Source organism: Drosophila sechellia, chromosome X (assembly GCF_004382195.2).
Source record: "Drosophila sechellia strain sech25 chromosome X, ASM438219v1, whole genome shotgun sequence".
Taxonomy (NCBI): domain Eukaryota; kingdom Metazoa; phylum Arthropoda; class Insecta; order Diptera; family Drosophilidae; genus Drosophila; species Drosophila sechellia.
The window spans coordinates 17,592,603-17,611,229 of record NC_045954.1 but is presented as its reverse complement, the minus strand read 5'-3'; the positions used below and the strand labels follow the sequence as shown (position 1 = coordinate 17,611,229).

The 18,627-nt window shown below is 45.7% G+C and overlaps 3 protein-coding genes across 4 annotated transcripts in view; all 3 read left to right on the top strand.

The window, feature by feature from the left end:
* Positions 1-7,888, top strand: part of LOC6618088 (rho guanine nucleotide exchange factor 10) — a 96,959-nt gene extending 89,071 nt beyond the window's left edge. For both annotated transcript variants that reach the window (XM_032724177.1, XM_032724178.1), the window contains 4 exons: positions 18-245; positions 1,948-2,809; positions 2,873-3,567; positions 3,630-7,888. In XM_032724177.1, coding sequence (XP_032580068.1) covers positions 18-245; positions 1,948-2,809; positions 2,873-3,567; positions 3,630-5,852 — 4,008 coding nt within the window. In that variant the 3' untranslated portion in view covers positions 5,853-7,888. The remainder of the gene's footprint in view (positions 1-17; positions 246-1,947; positions 2,810-2,872; positions 3,568-3,629) is intronic.
* A 3,263-nt stretch (positions 7,889-11,151) lies between these two features.
* On the top strand, positions 11,152-14,738 carry LOC6618087 (glutamic acid-rich protein). Its single transcript, XM_002042349.2, has 2 exons — positions 11,152-11,681; positions 12,588-14,738. The coding sequence occupies exons 1-2, from the start codon at positions 11,396-11,398 to the stop codon at positions 14,582-14,584; spliced, it is 2,283 nt and encodes a 760-aa protein (XP_002042385.1). The 5' UTR covers positions 11,152-11,395; the 3' UTR covers positions 14,585-14,738.
* A 182-nt stretch (positions 14,739-14,920) lies between these two features.
* LOC6618086 lies at positions 14,921-17,295 on the top strand. Its single transcript, XM_002042348.2, has 5 exons — positions 14,921-15,316; positions 15,407-15,799; positions 16,064-16,539; positions 16,596-16,741; positions 16,810-17,295. Exons 1-5 carry the CDS (start codon positions 15,020-15,022, stop codon positions 17,112-17,114), a joined length of 1,617 nt encoding a protein of 538 aa, XP_002042384.1. The 5' UTR covers positions 14,921-15,019; the 3' UTR covers positions 17,115-17,295.
* Positions 17,296-18,627: the final 1,332 nt, after the last annotated feature.

Genomic DNA, 18,627 nt, shown 5'->3' with positions numbered 1-18,627 from the left:
TAATTCTATAACTGCAGTCGGAGGACGACGAGGCGACCGCCAATCGCTTCGATGTGGACCTCATGATGACGCCTGGCAGTCGGGCCAATGGAACCGCTCGAACCGCCCACAACCGGCTGATTGTACCCATGTTGCCGCCCGCCCCCGCAGGACTGTCCCAGCAGCAGCTGAAGAGGCGCCACATAGTGGCAGCCATTGTGCACAGTGAGAACTCGTATGTGGCCACCCTGCAGCGACTAGTCAATGTGAGTGGGAATGTCCTATAAATATCATTCGATCGGTTTTGAAATGGGATTATACAGAACACCGCATCTCGAGTAACTTTGAATTAGTTAATTATTGCTTGACTATCTATAATTGTTACCTGCAGTAGCTTCCATTTCATCGTCGAATTTTAAGGGACTTAACTTTTAATAGTTATTATATTTATAATTAATAAATATTAGAAAATTGTATATAAAAATGTAGTAAAAGAATGTTCAAATAGGAAAGTTTACATACAATTTTCTTGATTTACACCATTTCCAAATTGGGGTGCACTAGGAATTGGCAGCCCAATAGTTATCCAAATCCGTAAAGTGCTCATTAATTCGACAACCATCCTAATGCCCTGTTCCAATTCAGAATATGAATTTCCCGATCCCCCTTCCGACCACGTGGTCCAAATTGGAGTTGGAATGGAATACGTGCATGTGCATGTGGTAGTCCCAGTTCACCTGGGTTCTCTAGCGGTATCGGCTCAACCTGGCAAGCCTGCGGATTCTGAGTTTCAGCAGAGTTCGTGGTACAGGTCCCGTCTCCTCCATGCTGGCATCATGCTCGGTGATCCGCTTAGAAGCGGATTCACATCCATGGGCACTAACATTTACGATTTACCAGTAGTCTCGTTGATTTGAATTTGTCCAAATTGCCCGAGCTTTTCTTCTCAAATCCAATCCAACTCGATTACCTCCGTTTGCCAGCGAGCAATTTCAAAATCCGGCGAATTCCCGGCCCCCAAATAGGCCTGCACATTCTCCAATGCCTTTGATGAGTTTAGACTTTTATCTCCTCTGCCAGTATCTATCTTCAGATCTGCTACTTAGTTCACTTAAGATCCTTTAAGTTCATTATGCTCGCCCGGACTTGTATGAGTATAAATATGTTTATTTCGATAATGAATGGGTATGGGAGGAATTCGAAAAGGGAATAACCAGAGGACTTGTTGAAGACTGGAGTTGAAAAATAAAGGTCAATAGATGGAAGTGTTTTGTTTGCTTATCGTGATTTGAATAGGAATATACATGAATAGAGACATGCAGGCGTCTTAAGAAAGCCGCATACAAGCTTTAATTTATCGATAAGTAGATCTACTAATTTGGTTTTTGGTTTCATAAAGTGCCGCATGCCTAGTTAGACAACCTTAGTACCCCAATTAACCACCGACTAATGTTAATCTCATGTCAAATCATTTGATCTCTTTACATGCCATCCTCTTCCCATATGCCATAACTGCCGATTTCACCGTCATAAAAACAACCAACCAACCAACCAACTAACTAACAAATCACACTCACCTACTCGCCCACTAACCAACCAATGTACACACCCAATTTGAACCCAAAATCACATTTCACCCACAAGTAGTTACAAAATTAGAAAAACCAAAACAAGTAATACTCGTATACAAAACCCAGATTAAAATCTAAGCTTTAACTGTGAGAAACTGATAGAAAAAACGGCGCAAAGAGCTTGGTAATCAATCAAATAAATATGAACACTGTTGCATCAGTCCTGACAAACTGCATAAATATTTAAAAGCTACTAATAAGGTAAATTAATATTAATAAAAATGTAGATAAGAAAAATTAAATTACATTTTGAGGAACCTACTACAGGCTGGTGTAACTCAGTGAAGTGAAGTCATAAAATTAAACTAATCATCTGTGTGCTTTTCTCAACCCGCAGGATTACAAGAAACCGCTGGAGGAGTGCAGTCCGCCGGTGCTAAATCCGGTGAAGATAGCCACACTGTTCCATTGCCTGCCGGACATCCTGCACTCGCACAAGTTGTTCCGGATCTCGTTGGCGGAGTGCGTCCGGAACTGGGATCGCGATGAGAAGATCGGCGATTGCTTTGTGAGCGCGTTTGGAAAGCCGCAGCTACTAGAGATTTACTCCGGTTTCATCAACAACTTCTCGGCGGCCATGGAGCTGGCCAAAATGGAAGAGAAGCGCAAGTCGGCACTGGCCGATTTCTTTAAGGTCAAGCAGATCAGTGCCCACGATCGGTTGTCGTTTTTCGGACTGATGGTGAAGCCGGTGCAGCGTTTCCCCCAGTTCATCCTCTTCCTGCAGGATCTGCTGAAATACACGCCACAGGGCCACCACGACAGGATGTCGCTGCAGTTGGCCCTGTCGCAGCTGGAACTCCTGGCGGAGCTCCTCAACGAGAGCAAACGGGAGGCGGAGCAGTACCAGGCCTTTAAGGAGATGCTTGGCCACATCTCGGGGACCTTCAATGCCCGATCCCTGAGTTTGAGCAGCGTCAGTGTCAGCGACTCGGCCGGCGGCCATCGGCCGAGGTACTTACTCCGCGAGGACAACGTCACCCACATGGAGTTCAACCAGGCCGGGTTCATTGTCAAGTGCAAGCAGCGCCGGCTGCTCCTGCTCAACGATAAGGTCATTTGCGTGTCGGTGGCGCCCAAGCAGTCGCACGATTTCGGGGCCACCGAGAAGCTCACCTTCAAGTGGATGTTTCCAGTCAACGATGTCGAGATTGTGGACAACAGCACGTCGGCCACGCTTTCCAGGATTCTCACGGCGGGTAAGGATTTTCATATAACATATTTGTGAAGCTTGAATATACCCATATATTTTTAATTTCTAGGTCTCAACCGCGGCGGCAGCTTGAAGTCCAATGGCAGCAGTGGCGCCAACGGCAGCCCGTATGCGAATAGCACTCTTCCTGGACATGGAGGTGGCTCATCGGGCTTTTCTGGCTTTGGAGATCCGCACAGCTCGCCGGCCGCACAGCTGACCAACGGGGCGGACAATCTGTGCAGCGAGATGAGTACGCTGATGTATGACTACGAGGTGATTTCTCGCATTCAGGATCTGGTGTCCAGCTTGAAGGGCAGCTACAAGGAGCTAAATGCGAATACCACGCGCAACGTGCTCAATCTCATCCAAGGCTCCATCCAGCGCAAGGACGAGGAGATGGCTTGGGTGGACTCTTGCTGCCTGCAGCTCATTGGACGACACAAGTCCGGCAAGGAGGAAACCTTCACATTCCAGACGCAGACGCCTGCGGTGAAGAAGGAGTGGATCACAGAGTTGCGTCTGGCTCAGCTGGCCCTTGATCCGAACAATTCGCCAGCCTGGGAACGTGGTGGCTCCCATCCTCAGCCCGCCCATCATCACCCACATAATCATCCGCTGCAGCATCCGCACGCGGGAGCTGGCGATCCCCGCCAGACGCAGGAGCAACTGCAGCTGCAGGAGGCCGTACAGCAGAAGCAGTCGCGCAAAATGCCGCTCTTTGTCAAGGCGATGCCTGTCTACAAATCACAGCATCAAACCGAGGTAAGTTTCTTATCATAATCCTTTATATTTCATAACTACAATGCTATCTGTTTACCTTCCAGGTGCGCTGTGGATGTTACTACAGCATCGCCAATGACACCAAACAGAGCGGAAACGCGCGACGCCGGCACAAGCAGCTCAATTACCTGTGGATGTGCAGCAGCGATGGCACCTCCTCGCACATCACCGTTTTAGCCCAACACCCTCAGCAGGCGGGCAATCTTCGCGAGGCGGGTGCCTTTGACCTTTTTGAGACACAGGTCTCTGCGTTGGAGTTCGTCAAGGGACTGGATCAGCTGAAGTCGCGAGATGAGCCGGCCAGTCTGCTGGGCGACCTGGTTTGGCTGGGCACGGATAGCCGCAAGATTCTGATCTACTCGGCAAGGAATCCCGAGCAGGAGGAGCAGCTGGGAAGCTATTCGGTACCGGGAGCAGTTCAGCGAATCCTTTATCACTTCGATGCGGTCTATGTGGCTCTGTCGGGAGCAACGGTGCTGATTTTCCGCAGAGGAAACGATGGCATTTGGCAGTTGCGAGACCCGCAGACCATCCGTCTCGGTGACACCGATCTGGTGGTGCCCAGCCTTTTGCCCATCAACATGTGCATCTACGCTTCGTGCGGCAACCGAGTGTACGTTATGAACGCCCTTAACGGCGAGATCCAGCGCAGCTTTGAGGTGCAGCACGGGGCCACTCAGCAGGTGAATCTAATGGCCCACTCCGGCATCGGGTTGTGGATCTCGCTGAAGAACTCGACAATGTTGTGCCTGTACCACACGGAGACGTTTAAGCATCTGCAGGACATCAACATAGCATCCAGCGTACTGCGACACGATGGCAAAAAGGAGCAGCCGCTGAACAATAGCTCGGTGTATGTGACCGCCCTGATGGCCTGCAAGGGATTGCTGTGGGTGGGCACCAATGTGGGTATTGCGGTGACCATTCCGCTGCCCCGTCTGGAGGGAGTGCCCATCATCAGCGGGGGAATCAACATGTCCTGCCACGCGCACTTTGGACCCATCACCTTTTTGTTGCCACTGATTCCAAAAGTTTATCCCGCCTACAAGCCACCGACCGTGGGTGCAGCTCCATTGGTGCCCAGCATGGGAGATGACCTCCAATTGCCTGCCATTGATGCGGATCCAAAGATCCAGGAGTTGGACGACGGGGCCGTAGTGTTGCGTCGTGACCTTGCTAAGGAAGAGATGTCGACCAGCAATCCCGGAGCGGATTCAACAGCCTCATCACCGCGAAGCTCCAAACTGGACAAGCAGAATTCGCTGGACCAGAGTTTCACTGCAAAAATACGCGCTTCGCTGGCGAATTCGCCGGCTTTCCACCGCAAGCGTTTCCGCGATGACCCGAATAGAATGTCCAAAACTTTACCCCGTGGCCTGGGGGCCGCGGCAGCCGGCAGCGGAGCAGGAGGAGCCAGTGCAGCAGGATCGGGATCGGCCAGTGGTAACACTTCGCAGCATGGCGAGCACGGTATCTGTGACGTTTACGGCCTGTATGGCAAGCTGATATTCGTGAAGGAGGACTATGATGCGGAGGAGGGCAATCAGGGCAACCTAATGGACATGATGTATGAGGGAATGAGACGCTCGGATCCTGAATTGGCAGCCATACCCGGCAAGGTGTGCACCCTGGACAGACGTTTGCGAATGAAGGCTTCGCGACCGAGGTCGTTGGACCTGTCCAACTGGTCGGTGGACTCCAAGTCCTCCAGTCTGTATACATCGTCGGGCAGCGAAGAGAGCATGGGCATCCGGCATTTTGGCGGACGTTCTGTGTCCCGCAACAGCAGCAGTGCCAGCCACAAGACATCCGGCACAGGCAGTGATCTGGGCAACATATCAGAGAACGGCCTCATGACCACCGCTGACATCCATCACCATCAACAGCAGCAACAACAGCTGAATAGCTCCGCCAAGCCAGAGGATATGAGCCGACTGGGCGCAGGGAACTCGGGACTGGACAAACCAGCCGCCGCGGTGGCCACTTTAAAGCGAAAACAGAAGCAGAACTCCAAGCAGCAGCAGCAACAGAACGCCGACGGACCAAGGACAGTGATCACCCTGATGGGCGGACGCGGCTACTGGCGCCAGATGTGGTACAACGGGGCGGGTGGTTCGCCCAGCCATAAGAACAGCAGTTCAGGCGGCGGCGGAGGCAGTGGCTCCGGATTCAGTGGCCAAACAATGCAGTCGGGCAATCCCAGCTGCTCACCGCTGACGGCCAACTCCAATGACGCCCACATCGTGGTCTGGGAGAAGAAGTTATAATCGCAGGAGCTGGTGTGCTGCTGCACCCTTCAGCAGCATCCCCACCAGCACCATCCACCGCTAACCGAGCTGTGGCGCCGCGTGGGCGAGCAGCATCAGCAGCACCAGCAGCTGCAGCAGGCGCAGCGCCGTGGACGTGGTCGGGTCCGGTTCCGGGGATCCTTTATTCAGCGGGATCGCAGTGCCGGCAGCGATGGAGGAGCCGGTTACGGATCAAGCGGATTGTCAGGTGCTGGTGGATCGGGGAGCATGTTGGGTGCCAGTCTGAAGCGACTGACCAAGCTGAAGCGCGGCGGCAGCCTCAAGGAGTTCTAGATTCGCGTGTACATTGTTTTTCGAAATTTAGTTTGTAGCACTTAGACTTACGTTTAGGCACAAAAACCGGCGGCCACCTAAATCACTTGATTTCTTTTGCGCTTGTTGTAAGCCGGAATATCGAATATATTTATTAGCGCCCTGTTTATGATTCCAATCCGAATTGGAGAACCATTTAGCCCCAAAGCTCCAGTGTTTGCTAAACGAGATAATTTCAAATGTACAGATCTATGGATAAACTGTACTGATTTCGTTTTTCCCATTTCAAAAATAACTTCTTGTTTTAGAACCGTATATAAATATGGTTTTTAAATTTCATCTATTCGCTAAACTTCAATGTTGTTATAATATTTTTCAAAACCATCACCTTCATGGACGTTTCCTTGTAGGAAATCGCTTTCATTTTGATCATTTTCAACAATTTGGGAATCGAAGTTGAACATCGTTAATTTCTTAGTTAATCACATTTAACTACACTTTCTCAAAATTAATGCTTAAAATCTGCTAGCTTTCGGGAAAAGCTGAGTTTGAATTAGATTTGGAACCTGTAGTGGGCACAGGGGTGTATATATAGCGAATGTTTCTGAAGAAACCTAGTGTTTAGTCAGGGTTTTCTCAAACTTGAGCAGCCAACTATCTCTTTTTGTTCTCGATTCTTGCGTTAGAATGTGAAACTTAGCCCTAGGGAAATGTTTTTTTTTTTCGTATGTAGTTCATAACTGAATATCCAAATATACAAGTTTTTTTTTCGTTAGTTCTGTAAGCAAAATATGTTACATAGGATATAACTAGATGATAAGCGATGGAGCACACACACAAGAGAGCGGCCAAGCCAACAAGCTAGGGGAAATGGTGTTGTCTGTACAATAAGAGATAAAGCTAAACAATAATGCATTGTTCAGTTATCCGGGAAACTGTCGAGGGAGCAGGACTTGTGGATGGAGTGCGACATGGTAATGCAGATGGTTATTTGGCCTATTCTACGACCGTGTGCAGCACTTCTTATCGGTTTTTCTCAAGCTTTTCGAAGCGAAAACTCTGAGGCAGCTGGCAGCACTTTCCTTATTATGTATGTATTATAACGAAATTAATATTTAACGTACTTCCCTTTTATGGATAAACCCCATTTGTAGAACTCTAATGCCTGTATTTGTGAACATTTACAACAAGCAAACAAGAAATAAAAAACAAGTGTTTTTTTTTTTTGTCTGTCAAGTAAATTTAAATATACAAGAGTAATGAAGCGAACAAGGAATATCTTATATATACACAAAAACATACTTATATACGATTTACATTTATGAAATATACATGTGCGTGTGTGCAACATGAATATTTAGCTAAAAATAATAAAAAATGAAACAGAATGTTTTATCGAAGATATTTTTTGTGAACGATATCTTTTGGATACACATATAGAAGTCAGGCATAATGCAATTATGTAACTTTTTATATCATTGTGCATATTTACACACACACACATACGCGTTAATGCACTCATCGACATATATGAAAATAATATATTTACCTATATATCACACATATTTACGGGTTCCCCGGGAAACCCAAATGTACATGTACTTGGATGGCATATTTTCGGCATCGTCTGTGAATTATCTATCCACAGCGAGCCAAGTTGCTTTGTCGGTGTTATACAACAAAACAATTAAAACAAGAGCATTGTATGTATTCAAGAACAAAGAAAATGTATTAAAATATTTAAAAAAATATATATACATTGTGTGTTTTTATTTGGTCTTCGAAGTCCTTAGGTTCGATTTCTTTGATTTATATATTAACAATTGTTTGAAAAGCGCGGCTTTTGCTTGGAAAATGTGCAGCATAATTTTGGGGTGTTCCTGTAATAAAGTTTGATGGTCACTGTTGAATCTCTTTGGTTGACCATACAGTTTTACAGCCTCAAAAACGGAAGGAAAACAATGTGAATTTAATTATGCTGTTTCATGATACTGACGAATTACTACCATGACTTTCTTATTGATTAAAGAGCTAACCATTTAAAAAGAAATATTTTTATTTATGCAATATTTTCGAATGACTTTTTTTATCGTCATTTAAATTACAGGCACTATCTATTCAATTGATTTTCAAAACTACTTATTATGTTCATATTTGCTGATTTTTTATAATGGAATGCAAATTTTAAAACAAGTCCATTGAGATATGGAATTTCGTATTTAGATATTCATTTCGTTGTTGCGGGGAAGAAAGTGTTGTTTTATTCTGAGAATTTCTAAACTTAACCCAAATCATCCAAATTTACGATCCCGATTACTCCTTTATTGATCTCTTTAAAATAATCTTATATATTTTAACAACAATGGCATTCGATATCAGGACAAGTATTTTTATTGTTGTCGTATTATAATTATACCACTAAATTGTGCAAATTTTTATTACCGATGCATTGTCTAAACACATTGTCTAACACATTTGTTTGCTCATAGCCCTATTAGAACTAATAACTTGCAAGTTATGAAAGGTATGTGTTTAAACTTGGCACAATTGGTATGGAAATAATTTAAGTCGGAAGCTCACTTTCACTTTGTTGATTTTTTTATGCACAGCTAAACTTTAAGTTGCATTTATGCATTTTACATAACCCCAAATGACAATGCACATTGAAGGGCCAAAAAGCGAAAGTTTGTAATGCATTTATAATATTGTAGCTAAAAAGGAAATACCTTTCAAAGTATCGGATGCATTTAAAATGGCAGTGCGGTGTTCCCTAGAGATTGCGTAAGTTTTCGCTAAAGTTGAAGCCAAAATTCAAACCCTGCGGTGTAAAAGAGCTTAAAGTTTAAGTAAATTTAGCTTATCTTGCCGTTTTGTAGAAAGCTTGAAGGATGTTCTGAGCCAGGATACCAAGCATTTGGAATCCGCTGAAAGCTCCTCCCCGTCGATTGACCCACATAATTCATTTCAGTTATATATTTGAGTCTGGTCATTAGTTTTGCGTAAGGGCAGAAAAAAAACTCGCCGAGAAAGAGTCGCAGTCGCAGGCGTGCCAAATTGATGCTATCAGTAATGAATAATAATGCCCAATAAGCGAGTCGGCTGATAATGACGAGATGGCGCATTACATAAACGAAAGCACATTGCACCGCAGCTCCAGTCCAGTCCAGTTTATTAGCGTTAATTGTTGGCGACACTTTTATTCCCATTTCCATTTTCAATTTCATTTTCACATTTCCATTTGGCTTTTTTCCGCCGCCCGCCTTTGAATCGAAATGATTCGAACTTGGCAAGTGTCTGTCCCCCTTAACGCTTAACGAGATTACAGTTCGGCTGGCTCTCCTCCGCTGGCCTTTGGTCATCGGCCATTGGCCATTGGCCATCGGACACCGGCCACCGGCCACCGGCTGATAAATGAGACTGGGCCAGACATTATGCAATATTGGGGCCCTAAGGCGATTGGGACCGGTACCCGAAATAGCCACCGAAATACGCTGCCATTCAAATGCAGTGATGCCCCAATCGTTTGAAATATCTCTTTCATAAATATCTCTTTTATAAACATTAATGGTTTGTTAATATAATATTATAGCTTAAGCCAAAAATCATAGAAATATTTTGTTGTTTAGATGCAATGCAAAAATAGAACCTGAATAGAACCATCAAATGGAAATCGCAACTATCGAATACAAAATGAAATGAAATGAAACAGGATGTGTTGCCCAAAGGACTGGTTTATTTGCTTGTTGATGCATTCCAAGAATGTCATTTTGGGGAAAAGGATGAAACAGGGAAGAGAATAAACCGGTGACATCCACAACGGATGCGGCAATCGGATCGATAAATCAGGCTTGTTTATGGCAACAGCAGCGGCCATAACCGTAACTCCCGCCGCCGGCAATGGTGCGGTGCTCAGTTCGAAAATCGAGTGAAGTCCAGTCGAGTGGAGGGTTTCAGTTTGTCCATGGGGCCATGACCTGCCCCAAGTGCTTTGCGTAACAACAACTACACCACGCAGCAGCAGCAGCAGCAACAACAAATGCGGCAGGGAGTGTGGAATTTTGTTGTTTTTGGCTTTCCCAGCCAGTCACGATCGCCGCAATTTTCTTGTCACTGTCACCCGAAATACGAAAAAAAACAAAAACCGCTCGGCGCACGCAACAAAGCAAAGCAGCAACATCGGCTTAAAAGACAAATAAACAAAGCGGCTGCCACAGTAAAAACTGCAACTGCTCGAACAGCAGCAGTAACAGTAACAGAAACAGTAACAACAATAGCAAAGAGGAATAAAAAAAAAAAATGGTCGCAGCAGCAACAACAGAAATTGGCGATTCGCCGCTGCTGATAAGAACTAAATTGTCTGCGATCAATGCGAATATGAAATACCCTAATCAAGGAGTTAGGATATGTTTTAACATTGGAATTTATAATAAAAAAAAGGAATTCAAGTGGCAAACTAATATAAATGCAAATCATAAGATCAATTTTTAAATTTTTTTAAAATAAAATCATAAATTAAATAATACTAAGAATATATTGTCTTGGGTTAAAACATAATTATATCTTACTATTCAATTGTTAAATATTGTACTTTATTTATATTAAACTGAATATACATTTGATTATGATAGCAAATATTTTTTAGAGTATTATTATAAGCATTTTACTGTTTCATGTTCTTAAGCATGTGGGAATATACAAAGCTATTCACTGGATTGCACTACCCTTTTTCGGGTAGTGTACAAATGGTTTGCCCGCAAAAACAGCAAACGGCCGCAACGAGCGACAATTTAACGAGGCTGCTGCGCTGCCGTTGGATATTGCTGCTGCTGCTGCGGCTGCTGTTGCTGTTGCTGCTGCGTGGTGTTGTTGTTGCTGCGGTGTCCCCCCAGCAGCAACATTTTGGCCTCTGCCGCGCTCGCAGTCGCTGCCATCGTCGACGTCGACGTTCTTCGGGCGGCGGTTTCCATTTCATTTTTAAGCTAACGCTCGTCGCGTTCAGCGTTTTAATATTTAATTGTCGTCGATCGCGAGCGGTTGTCATTGCTCCACTGGAATAATAGTGGAATTGCCATTGCCATTGGATTGCGATTGCCACGGCTGTACCGTTACCGTTAATCGTGAAGTGATCCGGGAATTCGCCAACAGAATACCACGCACAATACCCATATCTGAAACGCGTAGCAGCACCCTTTTTTGTTCAGTGTTCTTCAGTTTTTTGTTCAGTGTGCAGTTTGCCATCCTCAGTGGCCATGATTCCCTGGATTTGCCTAAGCGCGGCCATCGTGCTCATCCTGTGCCCCCTGCACACATCCTCGCGCAGCTACAGCAACGGTCTGATCTTCTACGAACTGAAGACCCACCGACCCTACCTACCGCCCACGGTCAGCGTGTCCAGGGGCCGCAATCTGGCCAGCGTCAAGTACTCCGAGAAGGGGTCCATCTGGTCCACCTTTGGCCAGCCCTGCGAGTGCAGCGGACCCACCTGCGGATGCTGCGCCGGTCTCAAGGTCGATCAGTACCGATTCGATCAGAAAGGTAAGAAAACCCATGCTTCGTTAGCTGTTAATGGGGAGAATATTGGAATATTTTAAATGTTTAGGAGATTATTCATTAGGAGATTAGTAATATGAAACAGTGTGACATTTGAGGGATTATGAAAACCTATCTTAGTTGTAATATGAAAGTTATAATGTTCAAAAAGCATATATATTTCTCATTCCTTTAGAAAGAAATGGTTTTGTAATGATGTATATTATTATGGTTTGAAATGAACAAGAACTTTGATTGCGAATAACATTTATGTGTATCTATATCTATATCTATATCTATGCGAGAAAGGACGTGCATCTAATAGATTTTTCCCAGTGCGCTTGTTATTTATTTGGTGAAGAAAAGCATTAATGGGTTTTCATTTTAGCCTTAATATCTTAATATACACTAATGAGCACTAGGTTAGTAATCGCCTTGGGATCAATCCATCGGCCATATGGTTATGCATAAATTGGAATCTTTGCGGTCATTTAGCCTGGTCGGAATCGTGGCTCCTGGCCTGCGGGTGGTGACCACACATATTTGGCTGCGATTTCGGCTGGATTTCAGGCCGATTTCCTTGGCCAAGAAACCGATCTTGGCCGCGGGTTGGCGGCGCATGCCGGAGACTACAATGCGATCGGTGGTTTGGCTTGGTTTCCATTTCGCTCCGCTTCGTGACATGCCAGCATTTGCCAATCAAAATGCCACAAATTGTTGGCGCTTCCAGCGGTGGCCATCCCCTCCTCGCCTCATCCACCATCCACCATGCACCAAGCACCCACCATTTGCCTGGGATCCGCCGACAGTTTGCCACCCGCCACTTTCATTCATTGAATCGAATCGTTTCATTGTTGTGCCTATCTGTAATTTTGACTCAACGTTTTCTTTCCATTTTGCCTCTGTTTGCAGTGTGCGCCAACGTGAGCTTCGTGCCGCATCTGGAGGAGGCCCAACTGGAGGTCTTTCTTAATGGCAGGCCCTCTTCGAAGTACGGAATCTCGGTGCGCAATCCGGCGCCCTTCTGCATTCCCGTCATGATGGGTGTACCGATGGCCATGTGCGTCCAAATGACCGACGTCACAGTGGTTGGGAACAACCTAAACATGTGCATGGACTTTGTGGTTCGGATGGCCACCACCGATCTCTTCGAGATGCATTTCCAGTGCATGCGAATGGGTCTGGATGGTCTGCAGTATGTGGACAAGAATGGCAATCCCGTACTGCCGGTGGGAGATGGCCAGAGCGACGATCCGGAGGAGTACGAGTACGCCGAGCTGGAGGATCAACCTGAAGAGTATCCCTATCAAGAGGATGTCAAGGAGGAGGCTCCAACACAGGGCTATCAGTCAGATAACAATCTGCAGCAGATGAATACAACACTGACCACTGGTCAGATTGAAGAGGATGAGAAGGAGGAGAATCAATCAATGGGTTATCAACCTCTCATCATAAATAATCAAGCACAGAAGATTGAGCCTCAATTAAATATAGAAGAATTAAGCTACCAACCTCAGAAGAATCAAACACCAAGCGAGCCATCTAAACAAAATCAGGTGGAGAAGAAGGAGGGTACACAAAACGAAGAATCAGGTTATCAAACACTAGGTCAAATTAAGGTTGAAGACCAAAAAGAAGAAAAGCCTGCGGAAAAACAACCAGAGATTCAACAGCCTTCAGAAAATACGTTGGATGAAAAGGAACCGATGGGCTATCAACCCCCGGTGGCGATGGATCTTCACAAAGTTCCAGAAGAACAGCATCTATCCGAGGATCTTCAAGAAGAGGAGGAGAAGACTTTAGAGAGCGAGGGAGATCACCAGGAGGACGAAGAACTCGAAGATGTGGAGCCCCTTCCAATCGAAAGTGAAATGCTGATGGCCAGCGATCAGTCAGAAGAAGCACCTCTCGAAGAAGAGGCCGAAGAAACGCCAGCTGAAGACGCGAAAGAGACGGTAGCAGAGGCGGCGGAGAAAGAGAAAGAGACGGAGACAGACTCTCAGCAAGAGACACCTGACAATGACAATGGTTATGGGGAGAGTGGCCTGAGGCCAAGTCAGGTAATTGAAACAATTACCAATTCAATAAAAGCCACTGAAGCGCCCACAACAACAACAACAGCCACAATAACGAAAATACCAACAACAACGACAAAAATACCGACAACAGCTACGACATTTAACAAGCCAAACATTGGTATTGATGACACAAACAATGGGGAGAAGACAGTAGAAGCAGAGGGTGAAAAGACAGTAGTAGAGCCAGAGAAAGAGGGTGAGACATCTGAGGAAGGGGAGGCAGAAGACGACGAAGAAGACTCGACAACAGTTGCTGTTGAAATGGAAAACGATAGTGATAATGAGATAAACGTGGACGATGATGATGAGGTGGAGAAAAAAAACCGGGTGAAGGAACCCCCAAGCCAGGTGAAGAAGGGGGAGACGAAACAGGAAGAGGGAGCGGAAGAAAAGGCCGAAGAGGGCGTGCAGAAGGAGGAGAGAGAGCCGGAGAAAGAGGTGAAGGCAAGCCATGAAGAAAAGGTCAATCCAAATGACACAGCCGCTGAAGAAGATGAAGATAAGGAAGAAGAAGGAGAAGATGGGGAGGATGAAGAGGAGGAGGGAGAGGAAGATGAAGACGACGAGGAGGAAGAAGAAGAGGAGGACGATGAAAAGGAAGGAGGCGAGGTAGACGCTGCAGAAGAATCCGCTGAAGCAGCAAAGCCCGAAGAAAGCGCTGTGAAAATTGATGAAAACGGCAACGGCTATGAAAATGCTTATGCAAATGCGAATGAAAATGCAAGTGGAAATGCATATGGAAATGCAAATGCGACGCCGGCAGCGAAGTCGTTGTCCCGACGTCGCCGTCTGCGCACCCGCCTGCAGCGCCCCCTGAGGAAACACCATTAGGCCCCACTCCTTAGCTTAATCTACTGTAATTCGTAATTGTTAATGAATTGTTAATGCTAAACGTTGAAGCCTGTTAATTAATATGTATTTATTGTATTTATTGAAACCAACTCAAAGCCAAACTCAAGCGAAATAAACGTTAATTGTAATTTAATCATTGAGATTCCAAGTTAACAACAGGTATTTTTCGAGGGTTGCCTGGTTGAAATTTAAGCCACAACTCCTGGTATTTTAATATCTGTATTCGGTGGTAAAGCTGCCCTGAAGCCAAATGCAAAATGGAAAGCGGTTAATAATAGTTTTCCACTGATCTCAACATTATTCCCATCATTTTGGCTTTGCTCCACCAGTTAAAAACTTTTGTTCACTGGCTTCACTTAGTATCTTGCCAAATTCCAGTTGCGTTTGCATGAAATTAGCCGTACAAAATTCAAGATGTCATGGACGAGTGGCCTTTATAAGTCCCTGCTCCTTCGGAGCCAGCAATCGCTGGTGCGTCCGGATCTCGCCCTTCTGGACATCCAGATATCGAAGCGGGCCATTGAGACGATGCTCGGTCATCGAAGGGAATCGAGTTTCAATCATTCACATATCGCCGACATCATTGCCAAGAAGTGCGACGAGCTGTTCAATGCCAACGAATTTGAGAACGCCCTAACCACGCTTTATAGGGACGGACGTCCCTTCGGCGGACAGTATGCCCACGGGCGGTTCGAGATGATCAAGCAAAGGGTGAGCAGAGGGTCATAGCTAATATCTCACTGTATCTTGTTTATAAATTGCTTAAAAGGAAATAGCTTTTGAAATATCACCTTCCTTTAGAGCCTCGCCGTCTTCGAAGACACCTTGGGCGAATCCCTGCGTCCCTTCATGTATCAGCACTGGGACGTCCTGGAGCAAATCAGCCGCCGTCAGAAGGAGATAGCCGCCCACGTGTCCCGCCCGCTCTGGAAGAAGCTGCGCGACAAACAGCAATGCGACGTCCAGAGTATTCTTATCAAGGAGCGGCCGCAGTTGACCTTACTGGAAAAGGCCCGCCGGCGGGCGAGTGAGAGTCTGTACAACCATAACTACTTGGGTTGCAGCGCCGCCGACATCGCGCTGCTGCGTCAACTGCGCAGCGACCGCAACCTCCTCGATCCCCTGAGGCTGGCCACCACGCCCCCAATGCGCAAGCTCACCGCGCAGCAGTTCATGATTGTGCGACGGTTCATGGTAAGTCCCATTCAGGGGAAAACACTAAGTTTAAAGATCAGCAATATGACTTGTTCTAACTTGGGGAATACTCTAATTATAATATAAATTGATTAACAGTTGCAGTTAAACAATTTCAATAAAATGTTTAGTAATGTTAGATGCACTTTTAAGAGAATCCTAGACTATATACTAACATGCTTTCTAGTTTCACTAAACATGTTACTTCCGTGTAAATCAAGAGCTTTACTAGCATTTCCCACCATTTCTCATGAATTCACTTAGAAAATGCTTCAAGCCCGGAATCCGATGTACAACCGGGGGTACGTGCGACAGCGACACGGTCCGATTGCTGACCAGGAGCGGCATCGATGGCAGGAGATGCACCTGTTCCACACGCAGTACCAGACGCGACGCGACTGCATGCGGATGCTGCACGAGGTGCACAGGCGGCGCCGCGAGGGCGATGTGGAGAAGCTGTCCGACTACGTGGAGGACATAATGGCGGGATTCATTGAGCATAAGACCCACCGCACGCTGCCCTGGAAGTTTGAGTTCATCAACGAAGTCTACAATATCCTGGCACTGGCCCATTGCGACAAGTGCGCGGTGCCCGCTAATGTCGACTTCCTGCAGGCCAAGAATCGACCCATCTTATACCTGCTGCGGACGGAGACGCTGCACGACATGAGCGTACAGTTCGGGGGTCCCAACATCTACGTGGAGATCGAGAGAGAGGATGAGCGACACAGCCGAATTATGTGAGTGTAGGGGAAACATATACTTTATGTATATTATATATTTTTCTGATTTTCAGCCAGAAGCTAGAGCAACTGGAGAGTCGACTGCGTCACTCCCGCTTTTCGATCGAGCGATCCTATTTGTTGTTCGAGATCGCGCGCTGTCACTTTAAGGAGTCGCGTTTCGACAAGTGCCTCGTGGTGGCCCGCAAGGCCTTTAATGGTGTGTTAAGTCACTTAACCCCTTGTGGCACCTCCTTTAACCCCCATCTACTACCCTTTAACCCCCAGAGGCCCGCATTTGCAACTGTCTGATCTGGCGGTTCAACAGCATCTTCCTGTGCTGCCAGGTGCATGCCGTGCTCAATCGCTTCGAGAGGCTGAAGGAATCGCTGGCGAAGGCCAGTCAGTTGGCCAGCGAACTGCAGGCGCCCAAGCTGGTGGCCTATATAGCCATCTGCACCAACGTGAATAACTACGATCTGGCATTTCAGCGGATCCGGCAGTCGGATGTGAACAGGCGAAAGTCCCGGAAGCGAAGTCCCATCAGCACCATCACATCGAATAGCTCGCAGGGATCAATTAGTAGCACATAGTCTAGTTATTTTATTTGCTCGACTAGTTGCTCTTAGCTCTGCATTTCACTTCAAACTCGTGGAATTTAAAGCTAAGAGCAACAAGTTTAGAGTAATTTTGGAGCAAGTTTTTTACCATTCGATATGATACTCTTTTTTACGAATAAATGTTGAGCAATGGTTTTAAGTCCAGTAACGATAATTTTCGAGAGAAATGCATTTCTATGATAATTTCTACTCAATTTAGATATGTATAGATTACAAATGCTAAAATAAGGCTAAAAACGGGTTAAATGCGAATTCTCCCACGCCAGCACTTGGAAACAAAAGTGTTGGATTTTCACAGCATTTAGCGATGGCCCCAAATGTTGCAATGGCTAAATTAGTAAGCGAAGCGCGGGAAAAAACAGCAGCAAAAAATAGCCGAAAGAAAGAAAGACAATGAAAGGGGGGCCATTAGGGCCGTGAAAAACAATAACCACCCATAATCGGGCAATATTATATAACACTTAAATGCCAGCAGCTGAAATTATTTAATTATGTTGCCTTCTTCGTCTGCCTTCCGCGGCGGCGATTATATGACAATTATTACAATATTTATTTATAATTTTTAATTGCTTTTATTTTTCACATCGCTCGCGAATGCCTTTTGTTGCGGTAGTTTTTTGACTATATATTTTTTTTGTTGTACCTGTTTTTTGTGTAAAACTTTGCATAAGCAACTTAGCAGGGGCGGGGTTTTCAGTGGGGGCAGCGACTATTACTCTTCATTTGTATGCCAGCGAGAGTGTGGGTGTCCGCTTTTTTTTTTTTAATTCGGTTCGCTTTTTTGCGGAAAGAAAGTTAGCTGACAAAAAAAAAACAGTGAGCTGGACATGGGGCAGCCGCCAATTAAATGTTTTGCTTTTGCCGCTTTATCGTTTTTGGCAATAGCGCAACAAGCCATGCGAAGTGTCGTCGAAATGCGACCGAAAACAATAAATAAGCAAGAAACAAGCAAAGTCGAGCAAAAAGCGAGCCAACAGCTGCATTTCAATTGAATTTCCAGGCAGTGGGTCCAAAATTGTGGCTTCCATGGGAGAAATTGCAACTATTAGTGGCAATCTTGTACGAAAAGTTCGATACAAGTGGTGGAATTTGAAAATTTAATAAAAGTTGCTTAACTGCGACAAGTGGTGGAGTTGCTTGTATTAACTAATATCTACATCTCAAAATATATTAGTTGGCAAAGCTAAAACCATTAGCCAATGCTTTATTCAAAAATATAACCTTAATTAGTTAAAAACGAATGAACGAAAATATGTGTAACTTTACAATTACTGTTAATTAAGTATATTTTCCAAGCTCACACTTTTCCTAATTGCAGATACTTCCTTTGTGCCGTCAGCAGTGAGCCCGTTGAGCTGCACTTGTTGCTGTGTGACCTGTGACCTGCCGCCACCTCCAGCCAATTAGCCAGTGCTCATACGCCCAGTTGCATGCATAAACAGCACTCCAAATCAAAGCCGAGGCTCGGGCCAAGCGGACGCGAGAG

Excerpts from the sequence above, each read along its gene's own strand:
- LOC6618087 (XM_002042349.2), top strand. The coding sequence starts at position 11,396 with ATGATTCCCTGGATTTGCCTAAGCGCGGCCATCGTGCTCATCCTGTGC. Across the intron at positions 11,682-12,587 it reads GTACCGATTCGATCAGAAAG|TGTGCGCCAACGTGAGCTTC; the intron begins GTAAGAAAACCC and ends CTCTGTTTGCAG.
- LOC6618086 (XM_002042348.2), top strand. The coding sequence starts at position 15,020 with ATGTCATGGACGAGTGGCCTTTATAAGTCCCTGCTCCTTCGGAGCCAG. Across the intron at positions 15,317-15,406 it reads TCGAGATGATCAAGCAAAGG|AGCCTCGCCGTCTTCGAAGA; the intron begins GTGAGCAGAGGG and ends ACCTTCCTTTAG. Across the intron at positions 15,800-16,063 it reads TGATTGTGCGACGGTTCATG|AAAATGCTTCAAGCCCGGAA; the intron begins GTAAGTCCCATT and ends GAATTCACTTAG.